At 47.3% G+C, this 18,034-nt stretch overlaps 1 protein-coding gene across 1 annotated transcript in view; it reads left to right on the forward strand.

The window, feature by feature from the left end:
- LOC119168592 (arylsulfatase B-like) overlaps positions 1-14,412 on the forward strand; it is a 60,510-nt gene extending 46,098 nt beyond the window's left edge. Inside the window, exons 9-11 of the mRNA XM_075865352.1 lie at positions 565-703; positions 10,435-10,801; positions 14,094-14,412. Of these exons, the coding sequence (XP_075721467.1) occupies positions 565-703; positions 10,435-10,801; positions 14,094-14,258 (671 nt within the window). The 3' untranslated portion in view covers positions 14,259-14,412. The remainder of the gene's footprint in view (positions 1-564; positions 704-10,434; positions 10,802-14,093) is intronic.
- Positions 14,413-18,034: the final 3,622 nt, after the last annotated feature.

An 18,034-nucleotide genomic window follows, 5' to 3' on the forward strand; every position in this document is an offset into this window, starting at 1 on the left:
AAAGGGAAATTTGCTTGGCTCGGGCGAGCGAGGCTGCTATTGTTGAGAAAACATTTCCATACTTGAGCGCCTAAACCCAATTCGATATCGATATGCTTTTTTTTTTGGCCACGTGGGATCAGCAATGTGCGGACTGCGTTTTTTTTTTCGAACTGCGCTGATCGTTAAATATGTTGTACCACCTAGAGCATCCTGTCCAGTTCACGCGCGGTATCACAGCCAGTGCATGCTTCCATGCTTGAAAATGTTCTTTTCAGATTAAAGATACTAGAGACGCAACAACAAATGCCGTTAAAAACACGGACGTTTCACTGTAGTGTCTTAGTACGTAACACTAGGCATCTGTATAAAAGAGATGAAGATGAAGCAAGACCACTGGCAATTGACAGTTCTACCCACGCTTCATTTAACAAAATTTTGCAGATGTACGATGGGCCTTTCATTATCAAACACCTGTTGGGCAGCAATCTCCTATGCGCTTGTGTCTGTGTCTCATTTTGTCCCCGTATTCTGATGCGTTGTGAACGTTTTGGTTTCGTCAGGTGACTTTCCTTTTGTTTTAAGGAGGACGCGTTTCTGAACTCGGTGACGTGGATGGACGTGACCTGTGGGGCGCACTTTCCTCCGGCAAAGGCACTGAACGTGGAGATGTGATTCTGGAAAATGGTGGCTTGGATCAAGCCACGGCTATCATCTCTGGCAGGTGAGCACTATATTATTGCCGAAAAACCTTTTTGTGTGAACGCTTTAGTTTTTTAAATAGCTCAAAAAACTGCAATATAATTGGCGAAACGGGGAGTAAGTTTGAAAGTGAGCTGCCCTGAAAAACGGAAGTGAACTTTCTGCCACACTTGTGCTCCGTAAGACGTCGTAGAATGATCAAGATGAAACAAATGCCGAAGAGTACGAACACTCAGAAAGAGCACAGTACAAGTGCTTTATAGCAACTGAAACTTTCTTACTTCGAAATTAACTTTAAGAGAGAAAGAGTGAGGAAAGGCTGGCGGGTTAACCAAGCTTGGCTTGACTGGCTACCCCACTCTTTGAGTGAGGGATGCAATAATAGAAAGGAAAGCGATAGAGCCAAAACAAGAAGAGTAAGAAAGAGATGAATAAACAGCGCGGTCTGACTAGTTTTTTAATGAGCACTCGTGAAGTCTGGCGGTCCGCGTGAGCTCCGATAATGAGTAGAGAAAAAATGCGCCCCATCTCATGATGAACGAACACAGAAAAGAAAAGAGGTGAAAGAAAGCGCTGAGCGAAGACGTCAGGTTCAGTAGCAAGGCTGAAAATTTTGGAGCTGAATCTGCGACTTCACGAAAGCACGGGAGGAGAGGCTACTGAGGCTAGTGAACCAGGGCAACCTAGCATAAGAACGACACGTGCACCGGAAACGTGTGAGCCTCATAAATTGATACCACCCATTAATGAAGCACGAGATGATCTCGACGCCTATCTGGTTCGAGCTCGTCGCGACGTGGAAAGGGTGGCCCCGTGAGAAATGGGCTCTCACATTGAGCTTATGCTTTACTGGAGAGGCCCTGACTGTCATAGGCAGGTTAGATCCAACAGCTGTGTCGTATTATAACCAGTTAAGAGCGCTACTACAGCAGCGGTTTTCGTTCACTGCAGAAGGCTATCGGGAGCAATTTCGCAAAGCCAAATTTGAATGTACGCATAACACGCAGGTACGTCATGCAAAACAACCCCTATTATCAACAATGGCAAATAACGAAAAACCACTCCCGTTATCCATGGCTTACAACCGAAAAAAATGTTGAGCGCCCCCTCCACCCCCCCCCCAAGAAAAACAATAAAAGCGCTTTCATCATGAACTTATACCAACATGCCCAACTGTCAGTCAGCCTAAACGTCTGAGCATGGTTAGCTCTACGCTGCTCGCTTTCGTTGCTCACACATCATCAATGGGCTTTAAGGAAACTGCAATATTGTGTTCATGCGTACCGCAACATCGTTCTATGAAACCTTCTCGCCAAATGAAAACAGAAAGTTTTATTGTGTCAAGAAACCACGGCCTCAAAAAAAATGTTTTGAGATGCACGTAAAAGCGAAGAAACAAAAATAGTTTTTGTATCTCCGAGTGTCTTTTCTCTTTTTCCATAAGTGTGCTGAAAGCCACACGGAAGAGTGGCGAGTATAACGCAGGGGGAAGGGGTGATTGGGAGGGAAAAAAGCAAGCAGAAGGTGCACAAACGCACCACATGCAAATGCGTAGGTTTTTTTTTATCTGCTGCCTCCCCTTTTGTTTCACTTAAACACGGAGCAAAACGCGAAAGTTCAACGATATTATGGCAAGTTTGCTTACGTGGTGTCGTTTTTGCATTTGGTGTGGTGTTTTTTTTTTTTTCTGAATACCTCCCCCCCCCCCCTGTTTTTTGTAGCAACGCACCAACTTGCCCCTCAACGCGTGCTAGTAGTCGGCGTTTTCGACAAACGAGAAATCATCGTGGAAGCAAGGTGCAAAAACTTGGAGGGCGCTGAGCTTCATCTCCAACAGTACATAATGATAGCGTAATCGGCTCTCGTTTGCATCGCGATTGGACTACTAAACTGTGTCAGTTCTTGGTGCCTGCCTCAAGTGTACTTTAAGGAAACCAACTGTGCGCCTAACATCGGTCGTTTTAAAGTAGCATAGAATGCCGGTTCTGTCGTGAGAAAAGTAGTTAAGTGCTGACTAAGTGCCTGCTTCATATGCGAGTGACAGAGCGATGGCGTTCGCAGCAATGAGCGGATGCAGCACGCGTTGATTAGATTTCGTTTCACATGCACCGCTTGTGCGCGATGCCTGCCTCTCTGGTGGCTCCTGTTTCCTATACTGAGTTTCTCCAAGCGGGCGCGCTGGCTCCATGACTCCGCCCCTACCGGCAAGTGCTCCCAACGCCACTGCTTCCCATCGGCAGACGCTCTATCGTGAGTGAACTTTTCAAACTCCGCCAATGTACATCGCAGCGTCTAGTAGACGCCGCGCTCTTGGGACAAAGACAGGGGGATCACCAAATGGCGTCGATGAGCGCGGACGTGAAAACGTCAGCTCCCGCTTTTCTAAATGTTTTCCGTCGTTTCTTTGCTCCAAGATCACTTGGCTTTGTGCTTATACGAACAAGCAAGTTCTGCGGTTTCAGTGGAGACGCCATTTTTGGCGGTGACTGAGCTCTTAGACATATTTTTCGACTTTACAAGTTGCGACGCGGCGAGCGTCCCCGCTAACCCTAACCACACCTAGGGTTGGCGAGGAGTGCGGCCGTTACACGTAGCCAAGGGTTCGGCCAGACGTGGCAGTTACTGGATCAACCTCCGCACGTCACAGCCGACAACCAAGCACTGCAAATGCCTTCCACCATAACCGTGGAGGAAATGGAAGTAAGCGCGGAGATCTTCGACGGACCAGGATGGGCCACCGCCATGGGACGCCGAAGACAGAAGACTCCGCCGAACGAGGAGCTGTCCGCTGGGACGGTCGAGCACAACAACCAGCCGAAGCACCCCAGGGGCTTCAAAAAAACTCAATCGGCACTACACCGTGTGCTATCCGCTTCCAGGCTACCCCGTCTACCCAAGGACCAGATCAGGGTAATTATGAGACCCAGAGGAAGATTGGACGTAGCCAGAGTCGACCTCGTTCTGCTGGCGAGAACCGTCATCATGGCCGCCCAGATCACCGATGAACAAGCACGGTAGGAAATGATCTGCCCCATCAATATGCAAAACATTATTGTTATCTCTACGCCATACCAAAATAGTGCTACATCATACGTAAACGTGCAGAAACTGCACACAAACCAAGGCTCGTTCGCAGTTGCCGCATACGTGGCCGCGCCCGATAATACATGCAAGGGCGTCGTCAAGGACGTTGACCTCTCTCTTGACGACGCAACGCTCAAAACGCCTGATTGTGCACGACCGAAATACCACTGCCATCGATGCAAGACGCATTAAAAAGACCAAAGTCGTCGCAATCCTCTTTGACGGGTTGCGCGTTCCGAGCACAGTGATATGCGGAATCACCATGGTTCCCTGCTCGCTCTACAAGCGACAAGTCGATGTTTTCAGAACGTGCGGAGGAGTCGGCCATCACGCCAATGTTTGCCAGCACACAAACGCAACGAGCGAGAAATTTCACAACTACGGTGAAACGCTACAAGAAGACGGCATGCATTACTGCGAGCCGAAATGCAAGCTTTGCGATGGCAATCACCCCAACGGAGATCGCGAATGCAAAAGACGCTTCCACATTTCATACATAGTGAAAAGGAGAAGAAGACGCAGAAAGCAAGAGTGGCAAGCACAACAACGTCAAGACGCACCAACATCTGTCACGTTTAAGGAACCCTGCCACAACCAGGTGCCAGGACGGGAGAACGCCTCGAGCGTCCATCACCGTTCTCCATCCAGGGGGAGATCCCGATTCAGAGGGCGTTCCCGATCCAGAAGGCGTTTGCGATCCAGAGGCCGTTCTCGTTCCGGAGGGCACCCCTCAACCCTGTCGGCATCCGACAACCGCCGGTCATCTCGGGAGTGCTCTAGATACCGATCGAGAATGAGAACAACAGCCACGCAGCAGCAGCAGCCGAACAAAGGCTCCTGGGCCAGCAGGGTTGCTGGTGAATCACGAAGCACAAGTAGCCAGCCCAAAGGTAAGGCACAGCCAGAGCATGCTCCCGATTCTCGTAGTGTAGCGCTTGAACAAGAAAACAGGGCCCCCAAGAAGGAGCTTGAAGAGCTCCAGGCCTCAATAGCTAGAATAGAGAGCTGCCAGAGCATTAGCCTGTCGAGCTCACTAACACCACCGACAATACGCTCACAACAAACGATCCACAACACACACAAACGCAAAGCCGTAGACAGTGACAGCGACACGACGGAGGAGATCGAGATGGTCTCGATCGATAAAGAAGCCCCACTGACAAATGTCGAATCCGCGACAACTAAGCTCAACGACAAAATTGATACGTTGGCGAACACAGTTGCCAAGTTTATGGAAACCTTTAGGACTTACACTGACAAAGCTGACCAGAGGTTCGCGAGCCTAGAGAAGATGGTAGCCAACCCACCTGTGGCAGGTGCTCCTCCGAACCTAAGCGCGGACAAACCAGCGGTTACGGCAAGCGTGCCGAGCATTACTTCTAGAGCGAAAGTCCGACCAGTCAAAGCTGCGCAATCTCACTGAAATAACGAGCCGCGACGCACACAAGCTACCAAGCTAAAACGGCCACTGCCCGTAGTGAGGTTAAGATCTGAGAGTGGAACTGTAACTGACTTCAGAAACGCAGAGCACCACTAACACAACTATTGCTAGCCTGTACAAAAAAGCCGCATATAATATTGCTACAGGAATGTGGAGAAAGCAAAACTGCTAAAAGCATTGGCATACAGGGGTACAGGGTAGCTAGGCCGACCCTGCACTCCAAGCAGAACAAGATGCGAGGAGTGGCTACCTACATCCGGAAGGACATAATGTTCGCCGAAAGCGACGCCCCCGTATAAAAAAAGGCCTGCAAACGGTCCTGGTAGAAATCTTACCAAACAGGGCTGTTAAAAGAAGCATCTTTGTGCTCAATGTTTACAGTCCTCCATTAGATAAAAAAAGAGATTTCAACAGACTGCTTCCCTCGGCGGTAAAAATGGCGGGTGACAATCCGCTCATAGTAGCGGGCGATTTTAACGCCAGGGGCACTAAATGGGGATACTCAAAAAGCGAAGGCAAAGGCACCAAGTTAGCAAAACACGCGAATGCGCTGTACCTGCAGCTGATAAACAACCTTGCCCTCCCTTCAAGAAGAGGTAATTCGGTACAGCGGGACACAACGCCGGACGTAACCTTCACCAAGAACGTCAGAGCTACCTGGGATAACCTCGGTGAAGACTTAAGGAGCGACCACTTCATCCTGGAAATTACCATTGAGAACGAGGCGAAAGCGCTAAGAAAATTCAAAATCACAGACGAGGACCAGTTCTATAAAATCCGGGAGCAGAAGGGCAATACAGAACTATCTTATGAAGCCCTTTTAAAAAAATGGCAGCGAATGAGGCCAGCAAAGAAGTCGAGACTGATGAATCCATCCAGTTCATGGACTCTCGCCTGGCCAGTTTGCTGCAGAAAAAGCATGACCTAAAAGAAGCGTGGCGTAAAAACAAGCTCAACAGACACTTACGCACAAAAATCACGGACCTTGGCCGCGAAATTGAATCTCACGCCAAAACGCTCTGCGCCAAGCAGTGGAACAACACATGCGACAAAGCAGATGGCTAAATAAAGAGGGGAAGCAAATGGGGGCTGCTCAAACACCTTATGGCGGACAGCGACAAACCCTCCAGAGACGACACCCAGCTGCAAATTGAACGATTGGGGCACAAGCACGCCCAGGATAGTGGTGGATCCCAAGCTCGCCTCAAAATGCTAGGCGAAACAGATATCCCACTGGAAAGCAGAGCAGTAGCCCTGGAAAACGAAAATCCCTCATATAGAGTTCGACCGCAAGAGAAGCAAGACGAACCATTCAGCGAAGCTGAAATACGGTATGCTATACAGCAACTCAATGGCATATCGGTGCCAGGGCCAGATGGCATCGAGAATAAACTGCTAGGGAATTTAAACGACAAAGCAATTGTAATCATTACTAAGAAGATAAATGGGACATGGGAAACGGGTACCGTGCCAGAAGAATGACGTAGTGCCAAGGTTTCGCTCATTCTGAAACCTGGAAAACCGCTGAGCATCGATAACTTAAGGCCCATATCGCTCACATCTGGCGTTGGAAAAGTAGCTGAGCATGCAATACTCAACCGTATCACGGACCACATTGAGAGCAATGGGCTCTTTCGACACAACCTTATTGGCTTCCGCAGGGCACTATCCACACAGGGCGCCATGTTGATGTTAAGAGAACACATATGTTATGGGCTCCTCCACACGCCCAAAGCCATATTAGCCCTGGACCTCGCCAAGGCCTTTGACACCGTAAAACATGAACACATACTGGGTGAAATATCGCACATGAACCTAGGCGAGAAATTCTAGAACTACATTAAAGGCTTTCTGGCGAACCGAACCGCCACCATACGCATAGGAGAGCAATGCGGCGAACCCGAACGACTCGGAAATATTGGCACCCTACAATGGTCAGTGCTCTCGCTAATGATCTTTAATGTAGCGATGCACAGGTTGTCGGAGAAGCTCGCTCAAATCCCATCCGTGCACCATGCCATATACGCGGATGATATTACCATATGGGTCCCATGTGGCCACTCATATCGAACCTTGGAAGGAATCCTTCAACAAGCACTGACTACAACTGAAGAATTTCTTAAGCCAACTGGACTCGCACTCTCCCGCACTAAATATACTCTAACGCTCTTTCACCGTCGATGAAAATTGGGCGAAAAAGAGCAAGTATTGCTCAAAGCTGAGAACAACCAAACGACACCGCAAGTATATACGGTCAAGGTACTAGGGCTAACGTTAAACGCAAAGGAGGGCCACAACAAGGAAGCACTCAAGCGCCTTGAAAAAATCACGAACAATTTTGCAAGAGGCATTGCTAGAATCACCAACAAGATTGCAGGCCTCCTAGAAGACAACATCATGAAGGCGTATCACGCCTTTCTCGTAAGTCACGTAGCATACGCGTTCTCGTTTCTGAAACTTACGAAGGCTGAAATCAAAAAGTTCGACTCCATGCTCCGCAAGGGACTGAAAACGGCACTCGGCTTGCCCAATAGCACGAGCAAGGAGAAACTTGAGCAACTTGGTCTGCACAACACAGCCGAAGAAATGTTTGAGGCTCAGAGAGTGGCACAGATCACACGCCTGTCGTTGACGCAGGCAGGCCATCTCATCCTAAGAGACGCAGACATTTGCCCAATTTTTCAACCAGAGAAAAGAACACAACTTGGCAATGACGTGAGGAAACAAATCAGCGTTGAGCCAATCGCCCGCAACGTTAACCCTACGTTCAACAAAGGGCGAAGGAGAGACAGAGCGAGGGCGCGAGAACAAGGCAAAAAAACACAACACGCACGCGCTATTAGTAGATGCGCCCGCTACTCTGGCAGGGAGGCGTTTGCCATAGCGGTCATCGGTATAGACAGAAACCTCATAAAAGCGGCAACCGTCCAAACAAGCCATGTCCACGAAGGAGAGGAAATGGCGATCGCGCTAGCCTTGCCAAGCGGCCAAGCCTACTCCACAATATACACAGACTCTAAGACGGCGGCACGAATGTTCGCGGCTGGCCTAGTAGCTAGAAGCACTGGAAAACTCACCGTCAACGCAATAAGAGAGTACCAGAAAAAAACCGTTTTAAAGAAGAGAACGCTCAAATCTACGTATCCTGGTTCCCAGCCCACATGGGACAGTTACCGCGACTCGACCACTGCAATCCCAACGAAGAGGTCAACCGCCTGGCGCGTGAGCTCACACGCCGCGCCGCGGACAACGACCCCTCGATGAGTGAGCGGTACGAGAATCTCTGCAGCCAGGACAAAGCACTCACATACCACGAGATCACTTCACATTAAAGGGGACAAAGACGTGCCTTCCCAGCACCGAAGCGAAAACTTAACAAAGCACAAGCTCCAACTCTAAGGAGATTGCAAACACGTACGTACATAACACCATCCACCTTACACAGAGTCGACCCCGACACAACCCACATGCTCTTTTTGCAACCATCCCTATTGCAATTTCGAACACATGTTCTGGCTGTGCCCTACCCACAGCACAGCACAACTGAATACCCAAGAGGCTTGGCAGGAAGCCCTCAAGAGCAATGAATACAAGCAGCAACTACAGGCGGTCCAGAGGGCCCGGGACATCGCTACAAGCCTTCGCCTGCCAGCGCCATCCTGGGCGGAGCCTCCAGGTTGAAATAAGGGTCAGAATGGCCCTTTCTCAGCCTCCTCAGGATATGTTTAAATAAAGTCAATCTCTCTCTCTCTCTATGGGACAAAGACATTCTCATGTGAAACAGGCCTTAGCCGTAAATATTTCTTAGGCGAATGAGTGAAGGGCTTATTACACGTCCTTAAGGCTACACGCAAATCTACGCAGCTATTTCTTCTGTTGATACTTCTGCTCCTGATGATGAATAAATATATCGGAGCACTGTAACTGGTGGGCCTTTAGTACACAAACTAGTTTTTCTAGTGAATTCTTTTGATGTCTGGCGCGGTTATACGCTTCCACCACGCTTGACGCATCAAGGAGACTCCTTCTACAACATGGCAATCATATAATGTTTTATTTTCTATCTGTTGTCAAGAAGAGCCCCAGTAATAATGCTCCAAGTAGTCTGTTTAGGGTAATAGGGCGTTATTCGCTATGTGAAATTCGCATGATTGACACACGTGCCCCGCCGACACTGCCAACGAGGTCCGTCTTCCGAGAAGAAAGTTCCCAGTGTTGTTGAGCCTTGTGACCCCACTACGGAGTGGCTTACCCTTCTAGATAATTATGCGTGTTTCTCTGACTTTTGAAATACATCCTACTGTTCTGAACAATGTGGGTGTTGTGTATGTTAATTTAAATATGATGGATTATATATATGCTAAATCGAGTTAACAATCGCAAGGCATACTTCGTGGCTCTGTGGTAAAACGCCTACTTTCAACGCAGACGCCTGGGTTCGATTCTCACTCAGACCAGGTATTTTTATTAGCTATTTTGTTTACATCATTCTTGTATTTTCGGTAATTGAAGATATGACGGTTTTTCGCTGATAACCAACAACGCCGACACAAATAACGATGTCGGAATTCCCGTGAAATGAGGTCTCTAACGTAGGAGCGTTAAAAAACATTAGTTTAACAAGAATCCAATCCAGGCATTTTGCATGGAAGTGTAGTATTTTACCACGGAGTCACGGCAATGCGTCAAACTTGTAAAAAAGAATAGCTCGCGCAAGCATCATATCTGGACAATGTTAAATGTGGTTGCTCTGCTAGCTATGCTACCTTATAACAACGCAGCAAGGATTGACCAAACCCATCCAATCGTTGCTCGAAAACTCCGATGAACGCTACTTATTACTTCACCTCGACGCACCATAGCGTGCAATACATGGCAATAAGACTCATAGATTTGCTCTAGGGGGGGGGGGGGGGAGGCCTTCAACGTTAGTTCAAATCCCAAGCTACCGTTTAGATGCCTCCTGGATAGTCGACGTGCATAACAAGATCAAGCGCACACCTACTAAACTTCCATAAACGCGTCGATCCATCTCGCACGCCTGGCTCGAAGCGAGAAATCCGGCATAGACTGCCACTCACCGAGTGTAGCGTGGGCTTCACTCGGCAATAACTAGTTTAACTATTAGAAAAACATCCCTTGTGTTTTAAACATCGTCACACTCTTTCGTTATAAAGCAGAATGTTGACGAGGATGGTTACACCGTTCAAATGGTTCACTTCTCGCAGGTACAAGCTAGTCAACCGTTCAGAGTTGAGGCTGGACCCACTCTTTGACAGTCGATTGCCTCCACCTCGTGGAAGTCCTCCTGAAACACTGGACCTTGATGCGCTAATGGAATCTTCCGATGCTTGGCGAGCACTGCAGCAAGCCTCTTTCAGCAGCAGCAGCAGCAGCAGCAGCAGTCGCGGTAGCCATCGCTCCGCTCCCCGAAGAAACTGGCGGCAAGAATTGGTCGTTAAATGTAGCGGCAACGCTATGTCTAACGGTGGCCAGACTGTCATGAATAATTTGAAACCTGATGACCCCGTCTTCCTGTTCGACGTGTTCGATGATCCGTGCGAGCTGAACAACCTTGCCTCGTCGGAGCCTGAGGTATCAAATCATTTGAAAAAGATCAGAGCATTTCACTAAGTATATGATGACGAGTGGGCGAGACTCCGGTGGATCAATGACCCCCTTACATTCCCCACTCGGTCATGCAGAGCAGTGACAAATGTGTACAGTATATACAAAGTTTTCACTAGTCATAATGTGCATGTTGTATTCAGATGTTTATACGGGTCTCCGTAGAAATATTCACATTCATGTGGATATGTTTGTTCATATGCATATTCGTACGATTATTCATATGATTATCCATAAGAATATGGATATCCACATGGATGTCCATACAGATGAATACATGAATAGCGATATTATTTTTCACACGCATATGTATATCCATAGCGTGTCAGGCCGATGGACAGAGGACATGGCTATGCTCTAGGGAGCATCGCCTGTAAGACAGCAATAGAGCGCGACGTTGTTTTGTTGGGCAACGCATTGTGAATGCCTTGCTAGTTGTGAATAGTGTAATAAATGAACCGATAATAAAGAAGTCTAATTTGTCGTTTACACATTGAAAGCACACCTTGCCAGCACTGGTGCGAGGCTTGCAGTGTCTTTATGTTGTGTTTGAAAAACCAAGCATTTGAAACGTGCTTCAAAAAAGCAAGATTCTGTCCCTGAAGAAGAAACAGAACTGGTTCCTAAAGTTAGATTCACACGCGAGAGGTAAATCCCACTGCTCCGCTTTCCGAATAGTCACGTGAATAGTTTCATCCAGCTACAGTGGCTAGAATTGGGAAGTGTGATGAACAAGCTGGCTAGCGCGTAGCGTCTTAGGAGGACACCACCAGATGGCGGTGGCACACTTTTGCGCGTCACCAAAGGCAGCGATGTACTGAGCAGAAACGGGAATCAACCACGCGCGTGGGTAATGTGAAACATTTAACATATATTTTTTTGTTCGTGCATGGCCTCAAATGGCGACCAAGAAAATATGTTAATTAGCTTCTGGAAAACAGGAATCCAACGCGGGTGCGCGACTGAACTGAAATATCATCAGTTCGACAGAATGCAGAAAGTGAGCGCGTGACAACGCTGAAACATTTTATCGATGTGAAATGGTAGAAGAGTGGAACGATGGACTCAGTTGTGAGCTATTGCTTGCAACACTTTCCACAACCATCATTTTCTCAAGCTATAATCTGTAAATAAAGCTCCATCATTCATGACGTCATACTCAGAGACAAGAATCACGAGCAGTATCTGGATGAAAACCTTTCGATTTCTGCACACAGGTCATACAACGTAATTCAGAGTAGGGACTAACGAACTGTTTACAGCAATGCATTCTTACTAATTGGTCGCGCGTCCTCTTTTATCCTCAAGAAAAAAAGTTTATAGTTCACAAGCGCCCCACAGAACATTGGGCTGCAAGCCTACGTGATGCGCCTGAGCTTCAGGTACTTCCTCTTACCATGGTAAGATGCTCGCTCCTTGTGGTGTACCTTTGTGTAAAAAGGCTATTGGGTGAGCGGAAAAACCTTCGTTACTTGGCTGGTGAGGCTCGGACTATGGTGTGCGCAGCCCAGTGTGACATTATTAAAGCAGGAAACAAGCTCTTTTAAGCTGTCACTTTGAAGCTCGTTGTAGCTAAACCACTTTTTAGAAGTGATTTCAAGGGCATCTACAAACGCGAAGAGCTTCTCCGAAAGGCCTACCCATAAGCGTCCGCACTAGGGGTACAAAGGGGGCTGGCCACCTTGGAGGGAAGTGCTAAATGCGTTCTATACATTGACTAGGCAGTGGGGCACACTTTTAGTCATCTAAAAGGGGGAAGGGGGCGTAAAATATGCCTCATACACTGATTTAAAGGGAGGAGGAGCCCTGCATTAAATCTTTGCCCCTTCCCCCCCCCCCCTTACGGAAAGCACACCTATGGGCCTACCCCTTTCAATGGGGACAATTTTGCTATTCACAGTGTGCTCGAGGTGCCGCGAGATGTAGCTCTTGCCGAAGTGCAGCTCGCACACAGCCGAGTTTCAATGCAGTTTGTCAGCGCGTGGTATCACTCTCCGCCACTGTACTAACAGAGCTTTGTGCTTTAGAATGCCGCACAAGGCATGCTTCTTTTTAGCTGACTTGTAGCCTTTAGTGAACCCTGGGACGAAGCAAGGACTTTGTTTTCGTGCCATGAGAGTGCATACAGAAGCTTTAGTGTCAGAGTGCCACTGCAATTGTAAAAAAACGAGGACGAACGAGCCCGACGAAACTGTCCGAAACGTGCAAACAACGTATAAACGACTGCGCGCGCCCCCACGCGGCTCCACCTCGGAGTCTTCAGTGCGCTCCGTAGGTGACGCCTGCCGCTCATCACACTTTCCTATTCTAGCCACTGTAATCCAGAGCAGCCGCGGAGACGTCGCATGCACACAGCCGGAGCTAAGCTCGCGGAATCTACGTGCATACTCTCGACTTCTATGCTTATGCAGCGCGCTTATGTGGTCATGAAGGTACGCGCTGCGAATGAAAACCACTTATCTACCACTGAATGCCCTCACCTCTCCCATTGTCAAACGAAACACATTCGGTCGTTGCCGCCAAACTAAAACATGTGGATTTTAAGCCGGCAGCCTGCTTCATAGCCCCGCCAATCCGGCCAATGTTGATAAATTTGACGCTGAATCTCCTCGATCGAGAGCAGACGACTGTCATGCGGAAAGGTCGAGATAGCGGCGACACATTTCCATCCGTGGCGCGAGCGGATGAAGCGAGGACGGCACGCTTCGATCCCGCGCATGTCACATGATGCACCATCCGCTGCGAAAATTCCTTCGTTCCCTCGTGTGAATCCACGTCGAATCGAAAACTCTCCTGACGTGTCACATTTGGGCAGTTTTCAGTTTTTTTAGCATTAAAAGCTTTGAAGTGAAATGGCTGGATATATATTTTTGTAGTATGTGTAAGATGACTGCGTCAACAGCTCTGGCGTTTTTGCATTGTGTACTGTATTACGCGTTCCTTCCAACGTGCAGAGTTAAGGAAACAAACTTGCCTCGTAAGGTGCTGACTGAGTTTCATTCGTCATAATACCAGTTTTTTCCCCTTGAATAACGGAATAGTCCCCTTTTTCCTGGCTAATATTATCAGAGTTTATTTACTCGGTCTATTCAGGGAGCCATTTACCAGGGCACGGCTAAACTGATGTTGCCTTTAAATAGCAGCCACGTTATCAACAATGGTGTGTTAGCCTTAAAGTTATACTGGTGAATTTCACAGTATCAAAAAGAAGAACAAATCTGAAAATGCACTAAAGAGTTTTTTGCTTTTTTTTTCCTAGTTGCGTGACAGACTGCTAAACAAGCTCGCCGCATACCGAGCACACTTACCCAACAAGCTGGTAAGCTACCAGGTGGACGAACGTGGGTTCCCAGAGATCCACCATTGCATGTGGTCTACATGGCTGGATGTGGAGCCAGCGGAGTACCAGAGCTGTCCTTGCTGAAGAGAACCAGTGCCACAGTAGAGAAAGACCGCAGTTTTCCTTTGGATGTTTTTATTTTTTTGTTAAGACATTCAACGATACTTTTACTTCTATGCGTTCTTGTTCATTTGAATGTTGTAGCAGCTGAAATAAATCGAGTATTTGTAACTGCGAATTCCAGACAATCTCCCATACTTAAGCAACTAGCGGAGACTTTCCTGGTGGTAGTTTAACGCTCTCTTGAGTCGCCCATGCATCAAGAATCTGCACAGATTTGTGGAAAGTACCGCATCTAAGCCTGCGTAGCATGTCGGTACGAACAAAATGTTTACGATTTTTACGACATAGTACAGTTCATTAGCTGAGAAAGTTACCAAGCTATATATGAACACCCATCTAATCACCACTTACTGCACACCAAAGCAAGTTGTTTTTGAAGCCTGTGTGTGTCATATTTTTTTCTCTTGGCGTTGTTTCGCACGCTGTATAACTATGGTATTTAATCTGGCTACTTGAAGGAAGTCAATATTGTAAGATTGTGCAATTCATTCGCAGCACCCGCAGTCCCATTGGAATGAGAGACAAGACACGCATTCCAAGGTGAAACAGCTCAATCACACAAAAATGGCCTTCTAGCACTTAGTAAACCTTCGACACTTCACGGAGCTGTTTTCTTACCTAGGACGATTCAACTTCGGTCCTTTCTCACAGCTAACGATCTCGCGATCAGCCCAATGAGTATCTGTCATGAGTAGTACCTAAATCTACGCGATGCCCCAAGACAGATGTTTTTTCACTGACACGTGCCAATCCACAACCGATTCACTTTGGAACTAAACAATCGCTTAGGAATTTTTTTTCTTAAAATACCTAAAGGAGTACACACACTAAAATATACACCAGTATCTAACTTTCTGCACCAGATACATCTGCATTTTGTCTTGCTGACCAGGGCGTAGCGCACATTTTGCTTCTCTCGCGTTTTATTGCGGTAGCAATTATATGTACACTCTCGACTGAATTTTGCCGCTGGCGTTGGCATCGACGTCGGCGTCGCCGTCACTCCCCGTATATTCGTATATGTATACGTAGCTATATATATCAAAATGCAAAAAATAAAAAGTTGGAGTAACACTACGACGCGCGGAATAGAACGTGGGACCTCTGTGTTATCACAGCGAGACGTTAACCACTGAGCCAACCCGGAGCACGTCCTTCACCACTCAAACGGTAAGCTAATTATATCTACGACTACCACTGCTTCCGGCCGTCTCGTCGGGAATTGTGTTTTCAGCATTACCAGCAATATGGCCCATTGAGCGTGCGTCGCCACATTGCGCGACACGCCCGCTCTAATCTTCTACGCGTACTTTGCCAGGCTTAGAGAAGGGAGCGACGCTCCCTTGCGCGCCCTTATCTCGTGGTGGCAAGGAGGGGAGGCTCATCCGTCTTCGCTGGCATTGGTGTTTCCCTGGAACTATTCTGCAGTAGTTACCGGGCGCACAAAGTTCACTGCAATCATTGCAACCTTCGAATGCGAGAAAGCGCGCGCTTTTCAAACACTGCGAAGTAACAAATGAGCGCCCGCTCGCGAGCATCTGTACCTGTGAGTACGTTTCATGCGTCATTTGTGCGTAAAAAACGCGGGGCACGTTTATATCAGCTTTACATTCCGCGCGTGACCTTGCACTTTGTTGCTATCGTGTTCAGTGCTTCGCCTCTGCGGCAAAGCTGTGACTATAATTCATCTCCTCCCTACTTTGCCAAGATCCGCCTACAGACTGTACTATGCAATAAATAATAAACGACACGTGAATACTTTTGTGCCACAAAAAAACAACGGCGTTATGAAATATTGTCAAAGGCGGCCAAAAAGCACCTGCTCTCAAGCAAATTTCTGGTCAGTAGACAAGTGGCAATGTCAACAGAAGGTATAAGGCGCTGGAGCAAAAATTTTATAATTTACAAGTAATTTTGTCACTCACGTCACAACTCTAATACTCATTGAAACTTCTTCACTTTAATTACCAGACCATCTACAGAAAAGGCCATTTTTCGAAATGAAGGAGCAGCAAGCGCTAGCACTACTTCTGGCGGTGAGACGCCATGTCAACTTCCACTCTTGGATTTTCAAAACTCATGAGTGGAACTCACTTGTAGGCAAAAGGTATTGCCGCTTTCCCAAACAGCGCTAGTTAACATCACAAACCAGGGGCAAGTCATTAACAAGTAGCACAGTCGCCGCAAGGTGTTACTTTTGGCCGGGCCCGCGCAGCTTAACTGAAGCAAATGGCAGTAGACTTAACAGCACCCCGCACCCTACGTTCTGGTGAATCAATCGTGAAATTCAAAAAGACTGCTAGGTAATCCGTATTACTTTTTTTAGCCTTTGTGTAAAACCTCGGATGAAGATCTCGTCAAATGGAATGAAATGCGAGTTGAGATGTCTGGTACAAAGCGCTCGTGGGGTCTCATGTTCTGTTCTCGGCAATATTCACAACCTGCTGAGCAGTGTATTTGAAGATTGATACGTAGGACTATGAACATCAATGCAGGCTGTGAGGTTGATAGCCAGCTAATCTGTCGCATCAGCTGGTACGTAAAACCAGTGGGATAAACTAGTGACTGACATGAAACGTTTTACGAGACAACTACCACCACTACACCTTCGTTTTGAAGCTTTCATTCAAACGTCCAAACTCTTTGTGTGTTTCCCACAGCAATATACCCGCCAAATGAAATTAGTTGTAGTACGCTAGCCCTGCCTATCTATATGAATGCATTAGCAGTTGCTGGAAGTCGGCAACTGCGGTGATACAACCGCGATCGTGACCCGCAGAACGAATATACCAAAAGGCCTGCTTCGTATTGTTTCAGCACACTTCATAGGCATGTCCACTTGTCTTGTGCTTTAAATGATTGATATATATATCAGAGTACGTCTCCCCGGCGTAACTCCAGTGGGAACGTAATGCGGCGAATGCGACCTTTCGCTTTATTGTGTGAAACAGTTTTCAGTCAAGAAAAAAAATTATAGAGATAAGCAGGCAGGTTAACCAAGCTTTGGCTCGGTTGGATACCCTAAACTTGGGGTTAGGGAAAGGCATAATAATAGAAAAGAAATTGGTAGAGAAGAAAAATGGTAAGAAAGAGATGAACTAATGAAGTAAAGGAATCTCAGGATCCAAGTAATGTACTGCCTTGCTTTAAAAATTGCAAGATAGCGATGAAAATCATTAACTGTTGCACTCTGCAGGGGTAATGTTGCTTGACATCGCGCGGACGCGCTTACTTGCATTTGTGTTTGTAAATAGTTTCTGAGGCAGACTTTTTTCTATACAGGGGTCACTACTTTTAATTTTCAGCTGGTCCATTTTCGCGCTGAAGAAAGTTCAAGTTGAGGACTGTTTCTTGTCTTTCAGGACACCGAGCGGGAACAAGCGTTTTGTGCAGGATCCCGTGTTAAAACTTATTGCCTCGCACAGTACGTTGCACCTCAATTATATTGCCTACTTAAATATTACATTTCAGTTCATCAGGTGTAACATCGTTTTATGCAATCGTTCTTGGAGAAACTTTAATTTGTTCGGCCGTATTTGCTCAAAAGCTGCACTTTCTGCTGGAGCGGGGAGATTAAAATATTCTGTACTGTTACCTTCTGTATCGTACACGTGGCGCAAGATATGTGCATGAACTGTGTAGAGATGTACCTGATGCGCACGCACTCAGCGCATATAACCAGCTGACGTTCAATAAACAGGGTTCTTTTCCCCAACGGCTACCAGGCGCATTATGTC

Source organism: Rhipicephalus microplus, chromosome 6, assembly GCF_043290135.1.
Source record: "Rhipicephalus microplus isolate Deutch F79 chromosome 6, USDA_Rmic, whole genome shotgun sequence".
Taxonomy (NCBI): domain Eukaryota; kingdom Metazoa; phylum Arthropoda; class Arachnida; order Ixodida; family Ixodidae; genus Rhipicephalus; species Rhipicephalus microplus.